Here is a 17,417-nt window from a genome sequence, read left to right as displayed (position 1 = left end):
AATCAGTTTCTGAAACACTGTATAAAAATTTGTTGAGCAGCTCTTCAGTCTGACTACAGTAACTTCCAAAAAGAACCTGTGGCTCGGAGGTGAGCCATACTTCATGTTGTGCATTTAGGAAAAGAAGCTTTTACATTTCTAGCCAGGCTAATTTTGATAGCTACAATGGTACTGGTAAAATACGACATATCTTAGCTAACTGTATCTTACAGAGATTCTTTTTTATTGAATTCCAAACTGAAGCAATACATATAAGCCACAATTCTGAAAATATCTATGCAAAGACTTAAAATATATAATTAGTCTCTTTGATACCAGTTGAGCCTATGCACAGTGCTTGTAGAATCATGGCCTTAACTCACATTAGTCACTTCAGGTACTTTTTAGTGTGTTAAAACTCAGAATTAACAGCTGAAAATATCTAATATTTGTGCTTTCTCTTTATTGAGAAAAGATGTTTCAATTAAAAAGCATATGAAGTAACAGTAATAACCAAATTAATTCAGAAAATATTGCAGCACTGCATATTGTACAGATCCAAAACTGTCCCCACTTCTACTCCCCCACAACTAACTAAAATTCACATTGAAACAGCGGAAGCTTTTAACCCGCCTTGCAAAACCCTTCTCACCAACATCCCACATGCAGCAGGACGTGCTTTTACAACACCTCCCCTAGCCAGGTGTGTCAGCTACCACCTCTAGAACATTTGCTTGGCACTCCTGGCTCTGGGCCTCTGCTTTCTGGCCCCGGGTTGACACTTGCGGGCGGCGCGTGCGCGAGTCTGTACGCGGCGGGCGGCCGTGCCCTTTACCACCTGCTTGCTCCTCCGTTGCGCCGGTTTGCGCCCACGCCTAGCGTGTGTTCTAATCGATTTTAAGTCCTTATGGAGGGTATCATACCTATTCTCAGGGTCGTCATCATCATCATCTTCCTCCTCCTCCATTGGGATAGTCCTTGCCAGAGCCTCTGCCTCATCTCCTGAAAGGAAAGCCCAACAGGAAACACTTAGTATGTGTAAATCGGACAATGAACAGTACAGCGCGTGAATTGCATCTCCATCAACAATCTCCATTTAAAACCAGATTATAATATCACTTTGCTACCAGTTACCTGTCTTGACAAATAAAAATAAATCTAGTTTTTTTTTTTTAATTTTGCTCGCTACAACACATTCCTAATTACACACTGTGAATTTGGGATTTTACACTGAAACACACAAGAATAAATACTCTAGTCAGGAATCAGAAATAAGTTTCCTAAGTTGTTTGCTCTGTCAGAAGCTCCACTAGTGAGTTTGTGCAAACTGAAAAGAAGGCACAAACAAATACAGGACAGAACTGCTTCCCAAGCCCAGGGCTGACCTGCTGCCAGGAGGGAAGTACTGGAGAACACCACTCCTTTCTATTTTTGCTTTCACACTATGAGTGTGTGTAAAGTGTTGTATTTTGAGAATTCCACATGCTATCCTTTCTGCAGACATCCAAACTCAGCTGCACTGCATGGCACTATCTTGTGTACAAAGGACATCAAGACCAACAGTGAGGGACATGTGACAGAGAAGGAACAGCACAGTGTGAATCCTGCCCTTGAGCTCCTCTGCCTCTCCTGGCTGGGCTGAGGAATTTGGATTGTCTCCAGCACATACCCAGGCCTCTCCCTTTGCTCTTCTCTCTTTTTTGTCATGCATGCAAGTCAGACAAATCTGCTAGGTAGCAAAATTATGGGAAAGAAACCTCACAATCCTAATGAGCTGAGATCCCCTCATTCATAACTTCTGTTTATTTTCTATCTGTGGGGACTGGAGGACTGGACTAAAACTAGGCTGGACAAAAACTAGGCTGCAAGGGGGTACTCCAAGGTGATCAAAAAAAGTCCCTAAATAAAAGATAAATAAAAGTATCCTGCTGATTAAACCAGATCCTAAGTCTCATTCAATGCTCAGTCTACACAGCTTATTCAGACACAGTACAGACTCTTATTTTATTAATTCACCTATTAAACCAAAAGCAAACTGCAGACAAAGGCCACATTCTTCTCCTCTAAAAATGCTCTAACATAGGCAGAATTTCACAGAATCCAATGATAATTAAAGCTGAAATTGACATCTGGACATCCTCTACTCTAACTCCATCCTCAATGCAAAGCTAACTCCAATGTCAGCTCAGCTACTTCAGGGCCTTGGTCAGTCAAGTTTTGAGCATTTCCAAGGACAAAGATCCCAAAGTTTAACAGAGCAACCAGTTCAAAGCTTTGAGCATGCTCAGTGTAAGAATATTTCTAATATCTGTATGTTTTCCTTGATAAATGCTGTATCCACAGCCTCTCATCCTTTGGGGACACAACCAGCTCAGCCCCCTCCAAACTGCCCCTTAGGTGATCTGAAGACAGAAATTCAGATGCCTCATTTTTAGCATTCTGTCTCCAGGCTAAACCAAGCCAGTTCTCTCTCAGTCTAACTCTGTTGTCAATCATCCCCAATCTTGTTCAGTCTGTACCCTGCTATCCATCTCTCCAATAATGACCCAATCTTCCCACTGTGACCTGCAAACAAAACAACAGCTCCCAATGCCTCTGACTCTTCTGATATATTAAACTCAACTTTCTCCCCTTGGGCCATTTCAACACCAAGACCATGAACTGTACATGAGCAATTCTAATTTTAGGGCATTTTTCACTGATTTTTAGTGGTGCTGAAAACTGTCATTGAGTGCCATCTGTCTATAGGAGAGTTTTAATGGCTGTGGCAGCAACCACATCCAAAAAACCATTTCATTACTATGCAAACCATGAATTATCTGCAATTTCCCCCAGCAGTGACATCACTGGGGAAAACACTGATAAGGAAGCACTCAAGGAGAAGCCCTACAAGTCCCACCATTATCTGCACAGAGACACAACATATGAAATAGATAAGCAATGGCAGATTTCTAAGTAGCTGTTCTAAGCCTACATGGCTCTTGTGAGGCATAAAAATAATTTACTTGATTTTTAAATGTATATTACAATGCCACAGGTTTCCAGAGTCACCTCCAGCACACAGACAGAAGGTGATAAATTTGAGGTCACTACATTATCTACTCCTTCCAACCAGCTTCTGCTAAAGAGTCCCTGGGCAGGTGAGGCAAAGGCCAGGCTTTGGAAAGCTGGACTGCAAGGCAGTTCCTGTTGAAAATACTGCCTGGAGCTTCCAAAGCACCTCCATTTACAGTGACATCATTTTTTAACACAGAATCTTACAGCCACAGGGTAATTTGGCTGGAAGGGAACTTTACAACAGGTGCTTCCAAATCTGTACCCGAAAACCCAACAGGCCGCAAACATCTAAATGCAGAATTACCAACTGATGGGTGTTTTTTTGCTTCTAGATTATTAAATGTCACCCATATCTTAGAAAGTTCCTCAGTTAGTATTTCAATATGTGTACATGAGCATCTTTTGCACACCTGATGACTGACAAAATGCTGCATCAGCAGACAGCATCAAGCTTTCGGTCACCGGCCTGATCTTCTGCTCATCGCTGCTTCCATCACCTGTGGAATTCTGATCATCATTTTCTTCCTGATCTTCATTTTCTTCAGATGATGAAGAGGAAGTGACAACCACCTTCTTTTTTGCCACTTTCTTTTTTAAGTTGCTCTTTTTACTTTCTTTTGCTGATCCTCTTTTAACTTTTTTCTTAGTGTCTTCATAAGACTCCTCATCAGAAGAGGACGAGTCATTTTGTTCTTTCTTGGAAATTTTCTTTTTGTGGCTTATTTTTTTCTTTTCTTTCGTGCCACTTCGTTTTTTACGCCTAATGGCATCATCATCAGAACTCTCTTCTTTTTGGGGAGATTTCTCAGTATCAGAGGATAAATCAATGTGTACTCTTTTAGCTACTCTCTCTCTCAATTTCCTCTTTCCTGTAAACACAGGTTCCTTTTTAATTTTGTCGTTTTCAGAAGAATTGCTACTTCCTTTCTCTGCAGATGACTTATCAAGATCAGAAGAAGAACTGCCTTGTTCTTCCTTGAAACCTTTCTTTTTCAATTTTTCTGATTTCTTTGCTTTGCTTTCTGATCCTTTTTTGTTCTTGAGTCTGTCTTTTGAAGATTCTGACTTCTGCTCTTTCTTTGCCGATTTCTCAGTACTCTCAGAAGAAGAATCATCCTCTGCCTTTTTCTTTTTCAAATCCTTCTTCTTCTTAACTTCAGGACTATCCTCCTTCTCCAGTGAAGACCTCTCAGAATCAGAAGACTCATCACGTTTTCCCTTTGCAGATTTTTCTTTTGAGTGTCTGCTTAGCTTGTCCTTAGCAGCTGACCTCTTACCCGTTTTTTTATCTTTAGAAGAGTAATTAGTTTCCTTCTCTGAAGACTTCTCAGCATCATCATCTTCAGAAGATTTACCTCTCTTTTTCTTCAGATTTGCCTTTCTCTTACTGCTTACCTTTTTCTTCTGCTCTTCTTCAGAGGAATCGTAACTATCATCTTTTCGTGATAATTTTTTCTTCGATTTTTTTGCATCATCAATTTTACTCAACATTTTTATCTCTTTTTCCAACTCAGAATCATAGTTTGAAGAATCAGAGTAGTTTTGTCGTTTCTTTTTAGCAGCAGCAGCATTTTTAGCCGATTTGCCTCTTTTAGCATCTAAATCTGAACCGGAACTAGAACTTTTCCTTTTTCGTTTCCCATTTTCATCCTTTACTGGTTGACTCTCTTGAAAATCTGAAGTTTTCTCATTCTTTGCTGGCGCTTCACTGTTGCTCTCACTGTCAGAGGAGCTTCGACTCATCATCCCTGCTTCTTTAAGGACAGCTGGCAACTCCTCAGAGTCTGAGCTGTGATCTAAGTCATATGGCTTTTTGGAATTGGAAAGTTTGTCAGGATCGGGACCATCAGCAGCGCTGTCAGAATTCCTTTTCTTGTTTTTCTTCCCGGGTTGCTTGGATGGCTTCTTCTTCTGTTTGTCATTGCTGGTGTTGTTGCTGAACTCCTCAGAGTTGGATGTCAGGGGGCTCATGTCCGTGGGGCGTCTCAGTGGGGTGGTCTTGACGCGCGGCGACCGCCGGAGATCCGGGTCGTCTGCGGGCGTGGCATCGTGCTCTGGGGAGGGCTCGCTGCCAGCACTGTGGTTTTGTTGCACAGAATCACAGTCTGCTGCCCCAGCTTGAAATGCATCAGCATCCTGAGATGCATCATTGTCTTTATTGTCCTTTTCTAGGCTGCTGTCTTGATCGTCAGCTTTAACTGTGGACTCTGAAAGGGAAACCGGAGTCAATTTTACAATCAGTTCTTTTGTTCCTTTAGCTGACGATTTTAACTTGGTACCACCTTTGCTGTCTTTCACAGGAGTGTTTAATTTTGTATTTGAGTTTGAAGTCTCATGATCTGCTGCTGTGTTTCCACTGTCCTGCTCATCTGATGGCATCTGTATCTCCATAGCAGATTCCAGAGTCTCAAAAATATCTTCAGGAACGGACGAGGGGATGGACACAATATCCATGTCTAAAGCCTCTGTACTGTTGGGCTCGTACTGTGGTTCTTCATTTGTGCCAGACTTTTTCTCTTCCTCAGGAGCTGCCTTGTTATCTGTCTGTTCCACTGAGGGAACACTTTGATCCATGGGCTCATTGTCAGGCTGCTCCAACACAACCTTTTTCTGTGTCTGTGCGGCATCATCCTCTTTTAATGGGACTTGTTCCTTTCCTTCATCTTTTTTCACCTCATTTTTTTCTGGTCTAACCTCAGTTTTTTTCTCTTTGGTATTTTTATCTTTGATTTTCACATTCAATGCTTGAATCTCCAGGTTCAGGCCTTCTTCTAGTGACAGATGAGCTTTTTTCATGTCATTCAGCACAGATTTAAAAGCTTTCAGCTGGCACAGTTGCACAGTTGGGCTTATTTCTACATTTTCTGCAGCGTTTTTCAAAAAGCTTACAAAGCTAGAATTCAGATTTGTTGTAGTTTCAACCAGTTTTTTTGTTTTCTTAAGCAAGTCTTTTGGCACCATTAGTGCTTTATAAGAATATGTTAATGAACCTGAATATGCATTATCTATTTTTTTTTCTTCCCCATTACAATTTGCATTATTTTTCTTTGGAGAAAACTTAACTGTCTGGTCATATATTTTACTTTTTTCATTTTCAACTCTCATCTTTTTTTTGTTTTGTTGCAGTAACTGTTCTAAATTTTCAAAGACACTGTCACAGGCAGTGACCAAGTCCAACAAAGGCTCTGGATGGCAAACATAGCAGTGCCACTGGTTATTTTCATCAAGGATAGTCGAGAGCTCCTTTCGGCCCAGGTTGCGCAAAATGCACTTTTTACAGAAGGCGTTATGGCAAAAGTCACAGCAAATCAAATTTCCACCTTCAGCACACCACCTGCAATGAGATTGAGAAAGGTGAGAGTTTTGTTTCCACTTCAACAGGGTGATACATTATTCAGTTCACATATTTAAAAATTCAGGTGATGAACAGATACCCATTACTTGAAATAGTTACTGAGAGCGTTGCTGAAAAGCTCACTGGAGAATTGCAAAGTTGGAAAATTCATGTATTAGATTAACAGCTCACACAAAGCTGAAATGGTCAGTAATTTTCAAACTCAATTTCAACACTGATTTCTTTAAAGAGAAAAAATTAATTAAATCTCATTTTACCTCTTTCTTTTGAAAATTTGTGATTTCTTTTATAGCAAAATTAACAAGCTTAAGTCTTTCTAGCTTTAACTCATATATTACTACTGAAGTATATGAAGACTGGAAAGTTGTAGACAATAAGCTCATAGAAACCACAGATTGCACAATTTTTACTGAATTACACATTTAGATATTTGACAGGACAGAGAAGTGCTTTGGTATTTCAAAAGTGGGAGATGCATCTGGAGAACTGAGTTTCTCTGGCTCAAAGTTTAGAATGTCAGATTCTTTCCTCATCTTTAAGGTGTTAGGAAGGTGGCATGTTATTTAGTTTAAAATGTGGTATTTTACAAGTGTTTGTTATCAGATTTCTTTATAAAATGTTTTCCTGTTCATTACTAGAACAGCAATAAAACATTTAAAAAACCCTGGGGATGAATATTTGTTGTTGACAAATAATAGTTCATCCAGCTCTTATGTACTTGTCTTTATTTGTCAATGTAACAATTGCAAGAAAAAAGATCCCCAAATCAGTAAAGCTGTGGGTGTTACTTTACTTTTTGTACACTCTCCCATTTTGCACACACTGCAGGTTTTGTACACTCTCCCATTCTGCACAAACTGTAGGTTTTGTACACTCTCCCATTTTGTACACTCTCCCATTTTGCACACACTGCAGGTTTTGCACACTCTCCCATTCTGCACACACTGTAGGTTTTGTACACTCTCCCATTTTGTACACTCTCCCATTCTGCACACACTGCAGGTTTTGCACACTCTCCCATTCTGCACACACTGCAGGTTTTGCACACTCTCCCATTCTGCACACTCTCCCATTCTGCACACACTGCAGGTTTTGTACACTCTCCCATTCTGCACACACTGCAGGTTTTGTACACTCTCCCATTCTGCACACACTGCAGGTTTTGTACACTCTCCCATTCTGCACACACTGCAGGTTTTGTACACTCTCCCATTTTGCACACACTGCAGGTTTTGTACACTCTCCCATTCTGCACACACTGCAGGTTTTGTACACTCTTCCATTCTGCACACACTGCAGGTTTTGTACACTCTTCCATTCTGCACACACTGCAGGTTTTGTACACTCTTCCATTCTGCACACACTGCAGGTTTTGTACACTCTTCCATTCTGCACACACTGCAGGTTTTGTACACTCTCCCATTCTGCACACACTGCAGGTTTTGTACACTCTCCCATTCTGCACACACTGCAGGTTTTGTACACTCTTCCATTCTGCACACACTGCAGGTTTTGTACACTCTCCCATTCTGCACACACTGCAGGTTTTGTACACTTACCTACACTGTTCATCCATCCCATCTGAATCACGACTGATGTCATCGCTCATGTAATACTTGTAACAAGTCTGTAAAGAAAGAGACAGGAAAGAGAGAGAACAAGGAATTCTTTATTAAATCTCAACTGGGCTTCAGCAATTCATTAGATTTCAGCAGGCATTAGAAGCAAGCCAGTAAAAGCAGCAGCTGCAAGGTCTTCAGCATTCTAAGCCTTTTACATTTGTTTTAATATAAAAAACATCTTCCATGGTCCCAAACCATGACTTATTTAGATGGTTCAAGGTTTGTTTGAAAATTAACCAGGCTTTTGTTTGATGGCTGCATATTTGTGTATTTTAGAACATCAGCTGAATACTTCTCTCCAGTTTGAATGTTTCTTCCACCTATTTCCTAGGTAAATCAACACCACATCCTCCCTGACACAATCCCACATAAATTACAATTTTCAGCTGGATGCTTCTTATGTTAGCATGTGATGCCATAAGGCTTTAGATTAAATTGTCTTCAGCATGATGTTAACATCCAAAAATTCCATTTCCAGGTGCAAACAAAGCATCTTGATTTGAAAATTTGGTAATGGCAATAAAAAACCACAAATGACAAATGACTCAGCTACAAGTACTGATGGCTTCAGTTGCTGAATTGCTGACCCCAAATTTTGAAGGTTTGGTGTCATTTTTTCCCCAGCTGTTACTGAAGAATGTCCTCCCAAATTTGTAGCTCTACTGTGAACAGGCATTAATACAATTCAGAATGCAGAAGAGGCTTCATCACCTGAATTGACAATGATCATGCCCCATTACCTGGAACAGACTTGCACATCTGTTCAAATAAATTATCCAAACAACCAAAATCAACATAAAACCCCAGTAAAATCTGATGTTTAGACACTTGAGGGAACATTTGCAATCAAAAGAAAACAGCTTCTCAGGTCTGGGACTTTTAGCTAACTAGGAGAAAAGTAAGGGCAGAACTAGGCACAGAGATAATGGAAGAGCTGGAAATCAGGGCTTCCATTCCTCCCTCTCACATTCATATAAGGCCATGTTCAATTAAATAAAAAGAGAAAATCAGGGGAAACAGCCCTTGATGTAATTCATGTAGCAGAGCTCCCAATCAAGAGCTGCTGTTGAGCCCAACATCCTGACCAGGTTACAAAAATGACCCAGGTCACAGGAACATGAGTGTGCAAGGCCAGCAGCAAAAGCTGTGACTCCAATGGAGATGGGAAAAGATCACCTTGTGAGCTGATTTTTGTAAAGCACATTTTGTAAAAGAAACAAGCCAGAATGCAGAGAAGAGCCAGCACACCAGCCCAGATGGGCATGGCTGAGAGAATCTGTCAGCTGAGTCTGTAACACTAATGAGGAAGTGGGGAGGAGGAGGAAGAGCAGGGAAATGCTGCATGTATATTACAACACAGAACTCTGTCTTTAGGAATAGCTTTATAAATACAACATCACCACCACTATGGAAAAATGCTAAAGAGGTCTCTGCAGCTCTTTGGAAGTTAGCAGAGGTCTGCACAGCAGGAGGCAGGGACATTTCCTTCCTGCCCTGTCCCACCTCTTCCCTCTGCAGCCAACTCAGGGCCTGTGTGGGGCCACCAGGAAGCCACAGGGCTGAAGACTCATATTATAGACCAGAGCAGCATTGCAATGCTGCCATAAATTAAAACAGACCAGAAGCTGGCAGAAACAGAGATGGCTCTGGAGCTGCTTTTCTGCTCCTTATTTCAGTGCTGTTTTACATGGAATGTTTTACAGGAGATGCAGACTTGAATCTCTTCTTAAAATACATTATGAGTAGGCAGAAATTTCAGATCACTTAGCATTAAAAATTCACTAAGATTATACCCTTAAAGCTGTAGAAGTAAATAACAAAGAAACCATCATCAGTTTAACTGGGATATAAGAAAAAAAGGAATATAAATTAATAAGTATATTTGCATTTTTCCCCTCTCCTTTTAGTTTCCTTAATTGTGACAGCTAATGACTGAAAACTTTATTGACTAATGAACAAGAACTACTCCCACAAAAATCCTACCCAAACCAACTAATATGACATTTTGCAACAAAACCAAACAGAACTGTTTACCACATACCTTACAAATAAGCACCTTCAGTGTAGGGTGTCTATAGATTGAATCCTTTTGAAAATGGTTCACCTGCTGCCCACAGGCTGTACAGCTCACAATTCCATGGAGTCCTTCTTCTATGGAGAGGATTACAAACCACAGATTAATTATTTTCATTCTTATTTAAGAAACCTGTATATACCTACTGCATTTTCTTGCAATATTCTGGCCTGTCAGGTTTTTTGTTTCTGTACCACCCAGCACCAGGGAAATCTTTCTGTAACCATTTGCCATTTAAACAGTGAATTTTTCCCTGATTTCTATGCTTTACTTGTGGTCAAGATACAATTCTTTCCCTTTGAGAGGTTTAAGTTGGGTTAACTGGTCTCCTCATGAAAACACACCTAAATTAGAGCCATCACGAAAATTCTTTCAGAGCAGCTCTGATATTCTGGACAATGTTCCCCATTTAATGTTTGTTCAACAAATACCACTGCAATTCATGTTTGTATTATGGTATTTCTTTCACACACAGTTTTAGTTTCTCCAATAAAAACATAGAAGACTCTTACAGAAAATGCAAGCAATCCTTATAATAAAAAAAACCCACCCCTTTTCTCCCATTTTGTTCCCTTCCCAACGGTGTTTTTTGGGTTTTTCTGAAACTACAGATTTGCTGTAATTCACATGTTCTCCCCATGTTGCTGATTGCTCCCATGGTGTGTGCACCACTCTGCTGCTGCACCTACATTTGGTCAAAAAAGCTTTTTTTTAAATGCCAACCCCCAATTTACTTCAGAAGGGCTGAACTTGGCATGCTAACTTCATGCCAGGCTCTTGATTAACACTTGGAGATCTTTTTGTTTTCAACAGCAGAAAAAGGAAAATAATTTGTCAAAGTCCTGCACTTCCAAAAGCCCAATTTGGAATCAAGGAGATACATGTTTGATAAGATGACTTAACTGCAACTTGTCCTTTGCTGTCAAGCTCAGTGATTAAGTCAATAAGGAAACTAAACAGTTGAATTTAATGACTACAATCTGAGACCCTGTATTTTTTCTACTTGGAATTAAATCATCACTACCCCAGCATCAGAACCAAGCTCCAACAGCAGCATGTTAAGGAACTGAATGAACATTCTCAAGACACAAGCTCCCAGCAATCTGCTGCTGAAGCACAAACTCAGATGGCTCAGGGGGCAGTGAAACAGCTGTTCCACACTAATTCTGTGAATTCTGGATAAAATTCTGGATACAGGATGTGTGCATTCTCCAGCCATTCCTGACTGCACATCCTGCAGAGCCTGTGGACCTGCAGGCCCCTCTCAGGAGCTCCAAACCAGCTCAAACCCTGTTTTCAAATGCTGCTGTGACTGTGGATGAACACACCCATCCCATCACACTCCTCAGGAAAGAATCCCACACTGCAGCACAGAACCCAAGGCTGGCACACAGCACAGTCCTCAAACTGCTGCAGGAATCACTGAGGGGCCCAGCCAACCTAGGGAGAACATGATTCCCTGCCAAGCCCTGAGCCACTTCCCTCTTTTCCACAACCAAGGGGAAGGAAGCACTATGGCCACCTTCCTCAAACCTGCAAGCTGGCAGCAGGAAAAGAGAGAATTTATGAGGCAAACCTTTGTAAGCCATGTTACCACTACAAATGATGATTATCCACAGAAATTAAACTGCTACTAATTTGTTAATACTGAAAAACTACTTGGTTAAAAACATTCCTAACTGAATTTATTAGCAAAAATACAACCACAACCATGCTGCAGACACAAAATTTGAAAATAATTACACAATGCCTCTTATAAGTAGATAAGAGCATTTGGTTGTTAGAAAGGCAAGAGTTCTGCTTCTACCACTATTTCTAGTACACATATAATTCCTACTAGGAATGCAAATGTTTTAAATACATATATATATGTCAGGCATATATGAGTAATCAGTCCAGATGGACAAAGGAAGGTCTGCAAATTCCCCAGGGATGGAGATTAAAAAAGCTGGAAGGGCAGGTGATACAAACTGCCTTGGGGATGCAGACACAGGCCACAAAGCTCAAGCACAAGTGTCTTATCTTTTTAACACTGTACCCATGAGGAGTTCTGTTGGACCAGATGCAGAATTGTTATAAGCACAAATGGAAAAAGCATTCTGATATGAACAGGACACCTTGCATGAACAAAATAGAATCTAATTCCAAAGTTCATAATTTATAGCAAACATCAATGCCCAAAATGTCACTGACATATGAGCTCAGGTGTATGCACAAGCACATTTCCACACAGTGACATTTCAATCCCCCTCACCCACAGAAACAGCACTCAGTAAATAACTTTAAAAGAGAGCAAGGATCTTAAATGATTCAATGGGAAGGATGAAGAGTGTGTGCAAGACTGTTTGGATGGATTCCCTGGCTACTGCTGGAGGTGTGTGAGCTAAGATACTGCCAGCAGGGTTAACAAAAATATCTACCTTCTTATTGGCTACATTATTCATAATCCTCCCTCCTCTCCTTTGCTTTTGGCAAACAAAAAAAAAAAAAAAAAAAAAAGAAAAGGAGAGAAATTAATTTCTTGTAGTATTATAATCTACCTAACTTCTCAGTTTTAGCAGCAGCTCTGGAAAACCAGCTGACACAGCAGCTTTTCAAAGGTAATCCTTAGAAGGGCCCACTGGAAGGGAATTCCCCACAATTTCAAAGCAAAACAAGAAAGTCTTTATATTGTTTGAGGGTTTAGGATTTTTTCCTAGCTCACTGATGGATAATCTGCCCATACATGTCCCTGCTCAAACATGGTTGCTTTACTGGTGAGTCAGTGAATGTTCCTGTAACAATGGAGTTCCAATTCCTTTAAAAAGGAATATCTATAACACCTGATTGCAACCATGCAACTGCACCTAATGAAGCATCCTATACCTACTGAAAAAAAAGAGTTTAATGGGAACTAATCTTAGCTTTCACTGCTGCATTGCAGGGGCAGCAATGGAGGCTAATTTCTATCAGCTAAAATCCTTAATGAACAAAAAGCCAGAAGAGTGGAGGCATTTTTAGGGCAATTTATCAGAAATATGGACAATTTTTAGACATACCAAATGTGGTCATAAGCAACAATTTAAACAAAGTAAACACTTAAACAAAGTAAACATTTCAAAGTATGTTTCAACTTGTATTTACCTCCACGCTTTTTGGGAGCTTCAGGTTTCATTTTAATGGTATTTCTGCTTCTAAATTCAGGCCCTTTAAAATCATCTTTGTCTTCATTCAGCACTGGCTCAGGCTGTACAACCACTGTACCTAGAATAATTTTATTTAGAAATTGGAAACCATTACACATCCAAGTGAAGTGCAAAAGTTCTAATAAAGCAAATGAATAAAAAGAGCAATCTGTTGACTAAAACCCAAAGTTTTGAATGCACAGATGTTCACAGAAAAAAAATAAAAGAAAATTACAAAAAAAAAGAAACCAACACCACACATTTCAAACTACATCTGTGTTGCAGCTGTAGGACAGAAACCAAGGACTGAATTGGCTGAGGAGAAAATTCTGCTCTGCTGTGGCACATGCAGGACAGGACTGTCACAGCTGGAGGCTGCAGGACAGGAACTTGCTACCAATAAAGGACAGAATTTAAATCCCTCAAAACCCTATGCTTTTCTTTCTTTGCCCCCTTCTATTCAGTTTCCCTCATTTTCACTTATTTCAGTATGAAATAAATTTAAAAGCATTAGAATAAAATCTGCTTTGTCTTTAACAAGATTCAAAATTGAACAATTTCATTCAAACAAAATACTAATCAAAATTACATGAAGGAAAAACATATCTTTCCTATTTAAGAGCCCAGTTTTGTTGTGAGGACACTGAAGATAATCTAATATTCTGAAAAAAATAATTTTAGAGGGACTGCTCTCAATACTGCTACTCACACTGTGAACAGCAGCAATTTTTCCTGTAATTTTCATAGGTGAGAAATGGAGATTAATCCAACTCACACTGCAGCTAAGAGCAGAGGGATATAGGCCTGCAGTATTAACTGTTTCTAAAAGGTGCTTAAAAATAGATCCAATAAAGACATTTTTGCCCCCAGAGTTAGTTTTGTTTTTGATCTAATTGCTAATTATCTCCAAGACAGAATAGCAAAATAAGACCTTCAAGTGACAGAGATTGAGACGCCTACAAAACAACAGAATAAATGATTTCCCCTGTTTTGTGATGGTTTTATACAGATATCAGCAGGCATTAAGCCATCAGCACATCCTTGTGCACCCACAGATTAAAATCTGCTGGGATCCAAACTGAAAGTGCTCAGGTTCCTCCTTTTTGTGGACAGAAAACCAACAGGACCTTCAAGAAGCATTTTACTAATGCATGTGCATTCTAGTGAATTATTTATGCTGCATCATAATCTTGGCTAATTTGCTGAATTCAGAAACAAAACAAAAAAATAAAAAGACATGACCTACCTTTAGGCAAGCTTTGCATATCTACATCATTCTCTGAGTTGTCATTTGAAATATCTTCATTTACAGTTTCATCTACGATTTGTTCATCGTCTGACCCAACATATTTTGTTACAACTGTAGGTTTCCTGCACAGACAGAAAAAAAAACATGTTCTGATAAAAAGTACAAACTGCAATTCAGGTAAACTTTGCAGGCAAAACACCATATGAACTGTGAAAATTTTCAGTTCTTTTGGACTTAATTAAAGAGCTGGGATGCTCCAAGTTATTATAATTGTAGGATAATTTTCTGGTTTGGAACAGGATTTCTCCCTTCCCACGTGAAATAGAAGTATATACTAATAAAATCTTTTTGCTGTAAAATCAAGGATTCATGTGTTTTTAAGAAAGTCACAATTCCAGGAAAGAAGTCTGAATGAAACACAAGTGAATGGTTGCTCATGAATTTTATCCATCATTCTAGGTTTAATAGGCAGCACAAAGAGAACACACAGATATTAGAAAATTACAAAAAGCTTCTTGGCAGAAGAGATGCTTGCAAGGAAATAAAGGAAATGCAGAAAGAAATTAAAAAGCCAACTTGAACAAAAGGATCAGCTGATAGAATTCCACAGAAACGATTTAAAACTGAATCTATGAAAATTAATTAATTTACTGTGTCAGAATGGGGAGAAAATAACACAAAATATGGAGTAAATTTTTCAGTAGTCTGAAGGTAATGCATGAACTACTGCAGGATACTGGTTTTCTCAATGTAAGGTATACTATGAGAAATGGATGAGTGAAAATCCCTTTAGTGATAAGACAGGAAGCAAACAACAGGACTAAAAAAGTATATAAATGAAAAGAGTTCAGCAGGACACTGGATTCAAAAGATGAGGAGGAAACTAAAGTTATATATAAAGCCACACTTGCAAATATGGCATCAAGACAAACATAAAAAGGAGACTGAAGAATATTAATTCCAGCAGACATGATAAAATAAAGCAACTTGGATAAAAAGATCAGTGAAAAGAGATACAGACTTCTAAAGAGCAGTACTAGGGCAGCTGCTGAAAGCTCAACTCCCTGCACTGCTCACTGGGATTTTATCAAAACCACAGAGGACAGAATTTGAGAATCAGATGAGGAGGAGTTTGACTGGACTATGCCTGCTCTTACTTGGGACACAAGTAATTGTCTCCTTTAGGTTCAAGCAGTTGGTAAACAATTCACTCCATACCCTTTAGATCAAAGAGGGGAAAAGGATTAAGCAGGGATACAGCAAAAGGCCATTTCTGCACAGGACATCTCAACAGCATAGTCTGATGCTGCACTCTCCCAGCAGTGAAGCACATAAAATCTTATTCTGTATGACCCAAATTACATTTTTGGAACATTTGTACATTTTTACATTTACATGTACAAATAGCAAGGCTGAAGGAACTCTTGGATAAACTCCTTTGTCCTGAAGATATGGGATAATCTTGTCTTTGTAAATAATAATCAAGCTTTAGAACCTTAACCCTTCACCTTGAGAAATGGTTTGGATTTTAAGTGTACTATGAGGCATTTGTTTTACCAGCACTCCATAACTTCATGGATTTATACTGGTGTGAACCAAAAATATTTGACACAGTGCATCCACTTTTCCATAGCTACCCACACCCAAAAAGTAATTTTCATTCATTTTCCAAACCAACCTTTTGGATCGGGATAATCCTAATGATTTGGTTCTTTCTGAAGAACTACTTCCCTAGAAATAAGAAAAAAAAAAGTAAAAGTCAACACATTTATATCCAAGGGAACTGTCAAAAAAAAGTTTCTTACATTAACTAGAAACAGCTCAGAAATCACCAGTGCTCTTATTAAAAAAAAGATTAAAAAGAGCAGCAGGTAAAGCAGTAACTACAAGTGACAAGTTCAACAGTCATGCCAGTTCAGTTAAACTGAATCTGGAGTTTCAGGTCAGAAGTCAGCAGCTCACACAGGTCTGGAAATGCTCTTCCTGCTATGTGAATAAACTATCCCCCTTTTCCAACACACCCTTCCAGAGGGCTCTGGCACTCAGGAGCAGCAGCAGCCTGCACCCACAAACTGCCTGAACACACTCCTGCTATGTGGCTCATGTGCCAGAAAGCACTGAATGCCTTCACAGCAAAACTCATTTTTTCAATGCTTTTTGAACTCAGACCACAACCAGGTGTGGGCAGTTGAAAATACCTGAATTTACAGCAGCAAAGGCAAACTAAGGCAGAACACTGGCATTTGTGTTTTCCCTACAATGTTAAGATCTTGTCCACCAGAATGTTCCCAACAGGAAAACAGCCAGAAATAAGGAAGACCACATAAAAAACTTCTAGTCAGTTTAATTCAGATGTAATATACCCATTTTTATTTTTTTTAAAAGGAAGCATATTTGCCTAAAGAACAACTGTACCCACTGTTATCTGAGTAACAGGATGAAGGAGGATGACATTAATGGCAGTTTCTCACAGTATTTATTGTAAAAGCAACAGAGTGAACTCAGCCACTGTGCACTAGACATGTAACCAGAATTCCAAATAATTTTCATTCCTACCTCGTCCCTGTTGTTCTCCATTGAAGCTGAGCTTCCTTTAGCTTCTCTATTTTTACCTATGGAGAGAAATTAAAGGAGTGCATTGAAATGCAAGGAATATCAGAAGTTCTTCACACTGCACATCACAGCACTGCTTATGTCTCACCAGCCTGGACAGGGGTAACTTTGACTTGCAGAGACAAACTGCTGAACAACAGAAAAGACATTCCACTGTGTGGCATAAATTTTACAGAAATAATTCAGAAATCCCTCTCAGTTCAGTCTCTGGGAGCCTTGCTGCTGGTGAACAAACATTGAAGCACTGCAAGTGCTTGCAGAAATCTTATCATTAGTACAGTTTTGCTGATCTCTAAGAATTTAC

At 39.5% G+C, this 17,417-nt stretch overlaps 1 protein-coding gene across 3 annotated transcripts in view; it reads right to left on the bottom strand.

The window, feature by feature from the left end:
• ATRX (ATRX chromatin remodeler) overlaps positions 1 to 17,417 on the bottom strand; it is a 64,971-nt gene that overhangs the window by 35,270 nt on the left and 12,284 nt on the right. The window contains exons 3-10 of one of the 3 annotated variants that reach the window (XM_079318943.1): positions 17,057 to 17,112; positions 16,179 to 16,231; positions 14,498 to 14,622; positions 13,211 to 13,330; positions 10,055 to 10,164; positions 7,951 to 8,018; positions 3,447 to 6,370; positions 903 to 981 (exon numbers count right to left, since the gene is read on the bottom strand). In XM_079318943.1, the coding sequence (XP_079175069.1) occupies positions 903 to 981; positions 3,447 to 6,370; positions 7,951 to 8,018; positions 10,055 to 10,164; positions 13,211 to 13,330; positions 14,498 to 14,622; positions 16,179 to 16,231; positions 17,057 to 17,112 (3,535 nt within the window). The remainder of the gene's footprint in view (positions 1 to 902; positions 982 to 3,446; positions 6,371 to 7,950; positions 8,019 to 10,054; positions 10,165 to 13,210; positions 13,331 to 14,497; positions 14,623 to 16,178; positions 16,232 to 17,056; positions 17,113 to 17,417) is intronic. The other 2 variants (XM_079318944.1, XM_079318945.1) reach the window with 2 other exon arrangements.

The sequence above is a fragment of the Erithacus rubecula genome (assembly GCF_903797595.1).
Source record: "Erithacus rubecula genome assembly, chromosome: 15".
Lineage (NCBI taxonomy): Eukaryota > Metazoa > Chordata > Aves > Passeriformes > Muscicapidae > Erithacus > Erithacus rubecula.
Note: the sequence above shows the minus strand (reverse complement) of the source record. Positions and strands in the feature narration are given on the sequence as shown.